This window comes from Dreissena polymorpha, chromosome 6 (genome assembly GCF_020536995.1).
Source record: "Dreissena polymorpha isolate Duluth1 chromosome 6, UMN_Dpol_1.0, whole genome shotgun sequence".
Lineage (NCBI taxonomy): Eukaryota > Metazoa > Mollusca > Bivalvia > Myida > Dreissenidae > Dreissena > Dreissena polymorpha.
This window is the reverse complement of record NC_068360.1, coordinates 106,070,737-106,083,102: the sequence shown is the minus strand read 5'-3', so window position 1 is coordinate 106,083,102 and position 12,366 is coordinate 106,070,737. Positions and strand designations below refer to the sequence as shown.

At 37.1% G+C, this 12,366-nt stretch overlaps 1 protein-coding gene across 1 annotated transcript in view; it reads left to right on the top strand.

The window, feature by feature from the left end:
• Positions 1-12,366, top strand: part of LOC127835975 (uncharacterized) — a 120,460-nt gene that overhangs the window by 86,818 nt on the left and 21,276 nt on the right. The window contains exons 3-4 of the mRNA XM_052362393.1: positions 9,122-9,379; positions 9,619-9,682. Coding sequence (XP_052218353.1) covers positions 9,122-9,379; positions 9,619-9,682 — 322 coding nt within the window. The remainder of the gene's footprint in view (positions 1-9,121; positions 9,380-9,618; positions 9,683-12,366) is intronic.

The window sequence follows — 12,366 nt, the reverse complement described above, 5'->3', positions numbered from 1 at the left end:
GGAAAACAAAGTTTAACCCTTCATGGATGGAGAAGTTGGACAACAGTGGAAAAACACTGGGATCATGGTGCAAGAGAGATACCGGCAATGAGTTTGCAAGATATTGTACTGTCTGAATGAAGTCCATCTTGTAGTAATTCTGGTGCTAATCAACTTATAAGTCATGCAGATGGATAAAAACACAAGGAAAACATGAAATACATGCATGATAATTCACAAAAGCGTTTGTTTGGAAGTGCCCAAAAGCCAAGCAGCTCTCAGGGCTGTGGGGATAAATCTATCTGTATGCAAGTACATCCATCACACAAGGAACAGGTACAAAAGGCTGAAATCTTCTGGGCCCTTAAGGTAGCTTCAAGTGGGTATCCATACATAACATGTGATGGCACTCCTGCTCTGTTTCAAGCTATGTTTCCTGGACCTGTGTCTAAAAAATTAGTATTATGTATTCCTACTTTTGAGGGAAAAGTTCCTACTTTTTCCTACTTTTTTCCTACTTTTCTTGCAAAAGTAGTTCCTATATTTTCCTACTTTTTGAAAAAAGGTCACTTGACAGCCTGTAACTCAAGAACGCTTATGCGTAGGATCATGAAACTTCGTAGGTAGATTGATAATGACTGGCAGATGAACCCTATTGATTTTCAGGTCACTAGGTCAAAGGTCAAGGTCACGGTGACCCGAAATAGTAAAATGGTTTCCGGATGATAACTCAAGAACGCTTATGCCTAGGATCATGAAACTTCATAGGTTCATTGATCATGACTCGCAGATGACCCCTATTGATTTTCAGGTCACTAGGTCAAAGGTCAAGGTCACGGTGACCTGAAATAGTAAAATGGTTTCCGGATGATAACTCAAGAACGCTTATGCCTAGGATTATGAAACTTGATAGGTAGATTGATCATGACTCGCAGTTGACCCCTATTGATTTTCAGGTCACTATATCAAAAATCAAGGTCACGGTGACCTGAAATAGTAAAATGGTTTCCGGTTGATAACTAAAGAACGCTAATGGCTACGATCATGAAACTTGATAGGTACATTGATCATGACTTGCAGATGACCCCTATTGATTTTCAGGTCACTAGGTCAAAGGTCAAGGTCATGGTGACCCGAAATAGTAAAATGGTTTCCGGATGATAACTCAAGAACGCTTATGCCTAGGATCATGAAACTTCATAGGTACATTGATCATGACCCGCAGATGACCCCTATCGATTTTGAGGTCACTAGGTCAAAGGTCTAGTTCACAGTTACCCGAAATAGTAAAATGGTTTCGGGATGATAACTGAAGAACGCTTATTCCAAGGATCATGAAACTTGAGTAGTAGATTGATCATGACTCGCAGATGACTCCTATTGATTTTCAGGTCACTAGGTCAAAGGTCAAGGTCATGGTTACCCGAAATAGTAAAATGGTTTCCGGATGATAACTCAAGAACGCTTTTGGCTAGGATCATGAAACTTCATAGGTACATTGATCATGACTGGCAGATGACCCCTATTGATTTTCAGGTCACTAGGTCAAAGGTAAAGGTGACAGTGACAAAAAACATATTCACACAATGGCTGTCACTACAACGGAGAGCCCATATGGGGGGCATGCATGTTTTACAAACAGCCCTTTTTATGTCCCCCACTATAGTAGTGGGGGACATATTGTTTTTGCCCTGTCTGTCTGTTGGTCCGTTGGTTTGTTGGTCTGTTTGCGCCAACTTTAACATTTTGCAATAACTTTTGCTATATTGAAGATAGCAACTTCATATTTGGCATGCATATGTATCTTATGAAGCTGCACATTTTGAGTGGTGAAAGGTCAAGGTCATCCTTCACAAGGTCAAGGTCATCCTTCAAGGTCAAACATCATATAGGGGGACATTGTGTTTAACAAACCCATCTTGTTTTGCATTTTTTTTTCTGACAATAAAGCTTTAAGTCTTCTGCCTCATGAAAGAAAATTGGTAAAGATTTTTCTGCACCGTCCGTATCACCGCACGTGTATTCGTAAGTCTATTTTTTCTATAAAAAGCTTCTTTTCATTTACTTATTTGTTATACGACTTTTGCCATCGGCCGTTATATTGTAGGCAGACGACAATATCAACTGTGTATTCCATTATCTGCGCATGAATGACCCAATATTACCCGATAGCGAACTCAATGTTGATGGGTCGCTACCATATGCACTTCAAATTGTTCATGGAAACAAAGAGAAAAATTGTTTTAAAATAACACTCCGGATTTAAATGGCGGATGTTTTCAATGAAATTTAACGAGATTTAAGCATATTCGCAAATTATATATTTCTAGAGTCAAATTCGCTTTACTTTCGCAAATGGCAAACGACAGCGCAAGCCCTGTATTAGTGAGCATTTATTCCAATAATAACACGTCCGCAATGCTCGTGCTGTCGTTTGCCATTTGAGTCATTTGCAAAACTATTGAAAATTTGGCTCAAGAAAAATCTAATTTGCGAAAATGCGAAAATCTAGTAAAAGTTCGTTGAAAACATCCGCCCTTTTTAATCCGGACTGGTTTTCTATATTTGTCTCTTTGTTTCAATGAAAGTGTTTGCAATTCGAACAGTTAACGAAACCCAGTCTGTACCCGATAAGACATTGCTTGACCTTATTGTTAATGAAGTGCACATGGTAGCTGGCCAATCAGCATTGAGCTCGCTTACACTTGACATGACGTTGTCGAATGAAACGTGAGAACGGGTGGAGCTATCTGATAATATTGGGTCATTCATGCGCAGATGTTGTATAATTTGAATACACATTTAATATCGCCGTCTGCCTCCAAAATAGCGACCGGTTGGAAAGTCGTATAAAGAGATAAGCAAATGAAACAAAAACATGACAATACCCGTCGGTAAATATTTCTAAGCTGACCACTTTTTATCTTTCTACCGAATATTTACCGGTCTGAATTAAAGAGTGATAATTAATTTATTAGTTATATGGCGATAATATTACACATCTCTGCCGATTGCCGAATTGAATTGAACGGTGATAATTAATTAATTTGTTTTTTACTCCCAAACTATCCTTAACAACAGCAGCGTATTTTAATTAAGGGATACGAGAAAAACAAGAGCGGTTAAATTGTATTTAAAGTCTAATTAATCACATAATATGATATGCATATGTCAAATAAATAGGCGACTCAAATAAATACCGGTACGCGTTTTGTTCATTGCTATTCTAGATATGCTTGAAAGAGCATTCAATTAAATGACGCAAATAACCGGAAAGGATAAAAAGCGGAAAGAAGTTTTGGCGAGCAAAAAAAAATTGTTGGGCCGATTTTACATGTAGTGGGTCGGTCGGGTTATGCAAATCAAACGAATTTTTGAATAAGAGAATAAGGATGGCCTTATTGAATAACAACGTGATTTAAGCTCATAGAAATGGCACGATTTGATAATTAAACTGTTGTAAAATAGAACTACGTTTTATTATTATTATCCCCATAGGCTGAGAGATATAATATTTGCATTGTTCGTCTGTTAGTCTGCCATCTGTCACAAAATTTGTCAGAGCTTTATCTCAGAAACATTCTTAGATGTCAACATGATACTTCATAGATGTATATAGATATCGATGAGGAGAAGTGTCATGCACAAGACAAATAACCCTACATGTTCTCAAATAAGAGTTTTTGCCATTTGTTTGTTTTTGTATGAGGATTTTTTATGTCCCCCACTATAGTAGTGGGGGACATATTGTTTTTGCCCTGTCTGTTGGTCTGTTGGTTGGTTGGTCTGTTGGTTGGTTTGCACCAACTTTAACATTTGCAATAACTTTTGCAATATTGAAGATAGCAACTTGATATTTGGCATGCATATGTATCTCATGGAGCTTCACATTTTGAGTGGTGAAAGGTCAAGGTCAAGGTCATCCTTCAAGGTCAAAGGTCAAATATATGGGTCAAAATCGCTTATTTAATGTACACTTTTGCAGTATTTCAATATTCAAGATAGCAACTTGATATTTGGCATGCATGCGTATCTCATGGAGCTGCACATTTTGAGTGGTGAAAGGTCTGTCAAGGTCATCCTTCAATGTCGGAGGTCAAAATTATGTGGACAAAATCGCTCATTTTATGAGTACTTTTGCAATATTGAAGATAGCAACTTGATATTTGGCATGCATGTGTATCTCATGGAGCTGCACAATTTGAGTGGTGAAAGGTCAAGGTCAAGGTCATCCTTCAAGGTCAGAGGGCAAATATATGTGGCCCAAATCGCTTATTTTATGAATACTTTTGCAATATTGAAGATAGCAACTTTATATTTGGCATGCATGTGTATCTCATGGAGCTGCACATTTTGAGTGGTGAAAGGTCAAGGTCATCCTTCAAGGTCACATATATGGGTCAAAATTGCTCATGTAATGTCACTTCTGCAATATTATAGCTAGCAATTTTATATTTGAAATGCATGTGTATCTCATGGAGCTGCACATTTTGAGTGGTGAAGGGTCAAGGTCAATGTCATCCTTCAAGGTCAAACATCATATAGGGGGACATTGTGTTTCACAAGCACATCTTGTTCAGGGCTATATCTAAGATACAAGTAAGATTTCAACATGAAACTTATGGGTGTATTGAAATTTAGGAGAAGTGCCATGGTTAAGAACCATAACCCTTCACTTTCTTAAATAAGAGTTAATGCCTTTTGTTGTTTTGTATGATGGATTTTTTGAAGGCTATATCTCAGATATGATACACCATTTCAACATGAAACTTCAAGGTTGTGTAGAAATCAATGAAAAGAAGTGCCATGCACAAGAACCATAACCCTGCACTTTCCTAACTAAGAGTTATTGTCCTTTGTTGTTTTTGTACATGAATGATGTGTACATATTAATGAGAAGCATTGTAATGTATCAAAACAATTACCCTACACTAAATGATTACCTATTAATTATTACACTTAACCTAATGATTATACTGTATATCAATGGAATGCACCGATCCCATAAACAAAGTTTTTTGTGTGGGGGATATCAATTTTATGAATTTGCTTGTGAAACTTGTAGTCAATTGCAAAAGGACAGATTAAAAGGACAGAGCAGGGCCTTGGAACAGCAGGGCGGGACTTCGAAACAGCATGGAGGAGTGCTCTTCCATTTAGGCCTAGTGTGAACACTGCTTCACTTTCTAAAATTAAGAGTTATTGCATTTCGCTTTTAATTTTAATTTTCAGGGCTATTTCTCAGATACAATACAACAGTTCAACATGAAACTTCATGGGTGTGTCTACATCAATTGAAAAAAATGTCATGCACAGAACCATTATTCTACACTTTCTTTAAAAAGAGTTATTGTCCTGTGTTGGATTTGTATGATGCAACTTTTCAGTGCTATATCTAAGATACACCACAATATTTCAACATTAAACTTAACAGGTGTAATATATATCAACAAGGAGAAAAGAAATTAATAAAAACAATTACCCTACACTTAATTATTTTTTATAGGATTATACCATATACATGTATCAAGGAATTTGCACCCATCCATAAACAAAAATAATTTGGCAGAGGATATGAATGCAAATAATTTGCTTGTTATCCCTAGCCAAAGGCGGAGGGATATTGTTTTGGCGTTGTCCGTCGGTCCTTCCGTCCGTCCGTCCGGCACTTTTGTGTCCGGAGCCATATCTTGGAAGTGCTTTGGCAGATTTCATTGAAACTTTGTATGAGTATATATATGGATAAGAGGATGATGCACGCCTAATGGCATTGTACACCAGCTGTTAATAAAGGAGTTATGGCCCTTTGTATCTTAAAAAATTCTATTTTGTGTCCGGAGCCATATCTTGGAAGTGCTTTGGCGGATTTCATTGAAACTTGGTATGAGTATATATTTGGATAAGAGGATGATGCACGCCAAATGGCATTGTACACCAACGGATAATAACGGAGTTATGGCCCTTTGTATTTTGAAAAAAAGCTTTGTTGGGTGTCTGGAGCCATATCTTGGAAGTCCTTAGACAGATTTCATTGACACTTGGTATGATTATATACATGGATAAGAGGATGATGTTGGCGTTGTCCATCCGTCCAGAAATATTTGTGTCCAGAAGTATTTTGGCGGGGGATATCAATTCTATGAATTTGCTTGTTAGTATTATTATTATGCCCCCGGTAGGGTTGCATATAGCAGTTGAACTGTCCATCAGTATGTCAGAATGTGTGTATGTCAGTCTGTCCGTCCGAAAAAAAACCTTAAAGGTTGGCCATAACTTTTGCATTATTGAAGATAGAAACTTGATATTTGGCAAGCATGTGTATCTCATGAAGCTGCACATTTTGAGTGGTGGAAGTTCAAGGTCAAGGTCATCCTTCAAGGTCCAACGTCAAAAAAAAGATAAAAACATTTCAAAGCACCGTTCTCATGAAGCTGCACATTTTGAGTGGTGGAAGTTCAAGGTCAAGGTCATCCTTCAAGGTCAAAGGTAATTTTTTAATTTTTTTTTTAATTTCAAAGCGGCTCAATAGGGGGCATTGTGTTTCTGATGAAAACATCTCTTGTTTTGTTTTTGAAAAGCAGCCTTTCTAACCTTTATCAACTGGAAATACACAGTCAAATTTATAAAGTTTAACCATTTAAAACAGTAGTTCACATCAAAAGATTTCACATATATACCAAATAACCAATTCGGAATAAAATTTTGATATATTTGTTAAACTGTGTATTTTTAGCTCACCTGTTTGCTCAGGGGAGCTTTTGTGATCGGTCTTTGTCCGTCCGTTCGTCTGTCCGTTAACATTTGTTCGTAAACACTCTAAAGGGCACATTTCTTTTCCGATCTTCATGAAACTTGGTCAGAAGCTTCTTCCCAATGATATCTCGGTCGAGTTCGAAACTTGGTCATGCTGGGTCAAAAACAAGGTCACTTGGTCAAAAAAAAAGAAAAACCTTGTAAACACTGTAGAAGTCACATTTCATGCCTAATCTTCATGAAACGTTGTCAAAATGTTTGTCTTAATGATATGTTGGTTGAGTTTAAAAGTGGTTCTGGTCCGTTGAAAACCATGGCCACCAGTGGGCGGGGCAGTTTTCCTTATTTGGCTATAGAGATACCTTGTAAACACTCTAGAGGCCACATTTTTTCTCCAATCTTCATGAAACTTGGTCAGAACATTTTTCCCAATGATATCTCGATCCAGTTCGAAACTGGGTCATGCTGGGTCAAAAACTAGGTCACTAGGTCAAAAAAAAGAAAAACCTTGTAAACACTGTAGAAATCAGATTTAATACCCAATCTTCATGTAACTTTGTCAAAATGTTTTTCTTAATGATATGTTAGTTGAGTTCAAAAGTGGTTCTGGTCCGTTGAAAAACATGGTCGCCAGTTGGCGGGGCAGTTTTCCTTATTTGGCTACAGAGAAACCTTGTAAACACAATAGAAGTCACAATTTTTGCCCAATCATCATGAAATTTGGTCAAAACATTGGTTTTATACATTGGTTTTATTGATATCTCAGACGAGTTCTAAAATTGTCCAGATCGGTGAAAAAACATGGCCGCCAGTGGGCGGGGCATTTTTCTCTATATATTGTGAAAACATGTGAACACTCTAGATGTCACATTTTTGGCCCAATTTTCATGAAATTTGGTCAGAACATTTGTTTCCTTGATATGAGAGTTGAGTTCAAAAATGGTTCGGTCAGTTGAATTACATGGCTGCCGAGGGGGGGGGGGGGGGCAGTTTTCTTATATTTATATTGTAAAAAAAGCTTGTGAACACTCTAGAAGTCACATTTTTTGCCCAATCATCCTGAACTTGTCGAAAAGATTGGTTTTATATATATCTCAGATGAGTTCGCAAATGGTCCCGGTAAAAAACATGGCCGCCAGGGGGGGGGGGGCAGTTTTCCTTATGTGACTGGAGAGAAACTTTGTGGTCGAACACAATAGAAGTCACATTTTTTGCCTAATCATCGTGAAACTTAGTCAATACATTTGTTTTATTGATTTCTTGGACAATTTGGAAAATGGCTCAGATCGGTGAAACACAATTATTAGCTCACCTGATTGCTCAGGTGAGGTTTTAGGATTGGTCTTTGTCTGCCGTCCATCTGTTAACACTCTAGCATTCACACTTCTCAAGCATTCTTGATGAAAGTTGCTGAAATATCTCAGTCAAGTTTGATAATGAGCAAAATCACATAATTAATGACATAATTATTGCCCTTAGATTGTCCAAATTTTCATTATATAATACAAAATCCTTGTAAAAACTCTAGAGTTCGCAATTTTGTTTCAGATTTTATGAATCTTGGTCAAAATATATATTTTTGTAAGCAAAGTTTGATGTTTGGTAAGGGGGGTCAACTAAAAATATAGGTCACATGGTCAAATCTTACAAAAACAAAAACACTCCATTCGCCAGAGTTTTGGTTCAATAATGATGAAACTTGACCAGGATGTTTGCCAGGACAATATCTAGGTCAAGTTTGACGTTTGATTAAGATTGAATGAACCCACTCCTCTCAGGTGAGAGAACTAGGGCCATCTTGGCCCTCTTGTTTATTTAAGGCTAGTTGCTAATGTAGCAAACATAATAGTAACATTATGGCATGTCCTACAGTGAGTAAATTAATTGTTAATTGCTGTATTATTTGTCAATATATTTTTTTAAACTTTAACTTTAACCGCATATTTAAACAATTATTATTTTTAAAAATATTAAACAGTTATTGGTTTATTTATAACAACTGGTGTTACTTTGAGTTCCTACAAATTTAAATTATTTGGCATTTATGAATTTTCTTGGCTGCTATTTTCCGCTAATAATCTAGTTCTCCAACATAAATAAGTACACATATAATACTGAAGCAGAGGTTACGTTTTAAAGCTATTGGTGCCCTGCGTGAATAGACAAAAATGATCCATTTTCCGTAATCTATTACTTCCCTTTTATAAGCATGTGTTTTCATGGTTTTCATGGTTTACTTAAAAATTGATTTGTCATATTGGGGGTAAATTTTCACTATTTTGTTTAATGTGTATTGTGATCATTTTTCATTAAATTACCTTTGATTAGTATGTACTTTAATTTAAACATTATTCGTATAAATTGTTAATGGTATTGTCATATTTTGTAGCTCGAAAAAGAGGACTTTGTTTTAACTACGCAACACCAGATTGATACAATTATTGATGCAAACCTGGGAATGAAACAGACACTGATCGACTTCACAGAGGGACAAAGTCATATGAAAGAAATTGTTAAAAATTTAACCATGGAAATAAATGTCAATAAAAGTGAGACTGATAGGTTAAGAAAAGACCAAGAGTCTAATTTGGAAGCTCTTGAACAGCGTTGGCATGATTGCCAGAGCAATTTAGAGACCTTGAAACAAGTATGTATCCATTAGAATTATAACATAGATTAAGTGAAAACTTAACAAAACTTCATTGTAAAAACAAAAGCACAAACAAAAACAAAGTTATGGTTTGAATTTCGATTTTGTTATCACTTAAAGCTAGCTATAATATGTACTGGTTTTTTGTACTTTTGTCGATTATTTTGACAGCAGTGATATTACGTAATTATTTTACTTAAGAATATTTAAGAAATATATCTTATGCTTATTTGAAGAATCAAACAGAACAAGCACAGAATTTATCAACCTTAGGAAAAGATAAGAATGATATCATGGACAGTAAGTAACTTCAAAGATCTTTCTCTTAAAACTGTTTGTTACTGTAACTAATAAGACAACCCACCACCACTAACACCAACACAAATTTAGCAGCTTAACGCTTTCAACGCTTTTAGATACATGTGTATTTAGCTGATTTTTGGTATGTGAGTCTACCGTCATGACTTTAAGATGAAGTTTGAGTTTCGTTCCGGTCCTTTGATTTTTATGCCCCTCTTCGAAGAAGCAGGGGTATATTGTTTTGCTGGATGTCTTGCCGGTAGACCAGTCTGAATGTCGGTAGACCAGTTTGTTTCCGATCAATAACTCATCAACCAATTGACCGATTGGCTTGATACTTCACATGTGCATTGGCATTGGACAGTAGATGACCCATGTAGAAATTGGGGTCACTAGGTAAAAGGTCATGGTCACTATAACACTAAGAGTGAAAATAGTTTCCGATCAATAGCTTGTCAACCAATGGAACAATTGGCTTGATACTTCACATGTGCATTGGCGTTGGACAGTAGATGACCCCTATTGAAATTTGGGTCAAAGGTCAAGGTCACTATCACACTAAGTGTAAAAATCTTTTCTGATCAATAACTCTTCAACAAATTTCACCAATTGGCTCGATACTTTATATGTGCATATGCCTTGGACAGTAGATGACCCCTATTGAAATTGGGGTCACTAGCTTAAAGGGCAAGTGTGAAAATCTTTTCCGATCAATAACTGGTCAACAATTTCACCGACTGGTTTGAAACTTCACATTTGCATTGGCCTTGGACAGTAAATGACCCCTATTTAAATTAGGGTCACTAGGTCAAAGGTCAAGGTCACTATCACAGTAAGTGTGAAAATCGTTTCAGATCAATAACTTGTCAAGCAATTGACCGATTGGCTTGATACTTCACATGTGCATTGGCCTTGGACAGTAGATGACCCCTATTGAAATTGAGGTCAAAGGTCACGGTCACTATCACACTAAGTGGTTTCCAATCAATAACTTGTCAACCCATTGGCTTGATACTTCGCATTTGCATTGGCCTTGGACAGTAGATGAGCCCTACTGAAATTGAGGTCACTAAGTCAAAGGTCAAGGTCACTATCACACTAAGTGTGAAAATGGTTTACAATCAAAAACTCGTCAACCAATTGACCCATTGGCTCGATAATTCACATGTGCATTGGCCTTGGACAGTTGATGACACCTATGAAAATTGGGGTCACTAGGTCAAAGGTCAAGGTCACTATTACACTAAGTGTGAAAATTGTTTCGGATCAAAAACTTGGAAGCCAATTGACAGATTTGCTTGATACTTCACTTGTGCATTGGCCTTGGACAGTAGGTGGCCTCTATCGAAATTGGGGTCACTAGGTCAAAGGTCAAGGTCACTATCACATTAAGTGTGAAAATCATTCCGATCAATAACTCGCCAATGAATGGACCGATTGGTTTGATACTTTACATGTGTATTGACCTTAGACAGTTGATGACCCCTATGTAAATTGGGGTCACAAGGACAAAAGTCGAGGTCACTTTAACACACTTAGTGTGAAATGGTTTCTGATCATTAAGTCGTCAACTGATTCACCGATTGGCTTGATATTGTGCATTGGCCTTGGACAGTAAATGACCCCTATTGAAATTGGGGTCACTAGGTCAAAGGTCAAGGTTACTTTCACATGAAGTTTGAAAATTATTTCCGATAAAAAACTTGTCAACCAATTGACCGATTGGCTTGATACCTTACATGTGCATTGGCCTTGGACAGTAGATGACCATTATTGAAATTGGGGTCACAAGGTCAAAGGTCAAGGTCACTAATCACACAAAGTGTGAAAATCGCTCCCGATAAAAACCTTGTCAACCAATTGACCTATTGGCTTGATACCTCACATGTGCATTGGCCTTAGACAGTTGATGACCCAATTGAAATCTCCGACCGCGGAACACTTGTTAGTTCATTGGCTTAAGCCAATCGACTTTATAGCCGCAAATCGAAAAGACATCTTGCAATCAGTGGCGTGTACAAATGCGGTAAAAATGCCAGAATGTAGTAGGATGTTGCCAGACAAAATAGATAAGATATTTTTATGTCCCCCACTATAGTAGTGGGGGACATATTGTTTTTGCCCTGTCTGTTGGTTGGTCTGTTGGTTGGTTGGTTTGCGCCAACGTTAACATTTTGCAATAACTTTTGCTATATTGAATATAGCAACTTGATATTTGGCATGCATGTGTATCTCATGGAGCTGCACATTTTTAGTGGTGAAAGGTCAAGGTCATCCTTCAAGGTCAGAGGTCAATTATATGTGGCCAAAATCGCTCATTTTATTAATACTTTTGCAATATTGAATATAGCAACTTGATATTTGGCATACATGTGTATCTCATGGAGCTGCACATATTTAGTGGTGAAAGGTCAAGATCAAGGTCATCCTTCAAGGTCAGAGGTCAAATATATGTGGCCCAAATCGCTTATTTTATGAATACTTTTGCAATATTGAAGATAGCAACTTGATATTTGGCATGCATGTGTTACTTATGGAGCTGCACATTTTGAGTGGTGAAAGGTCAAGGTCAAAGTCATCCTTCAAGGTCAGAGGTCAAATATATGTTGCCCAAATCGCTTATTTTATGAATACTTTTGCAATATTGAAGATAGCAACTTGACATTTGGCATGCATGTGTATCT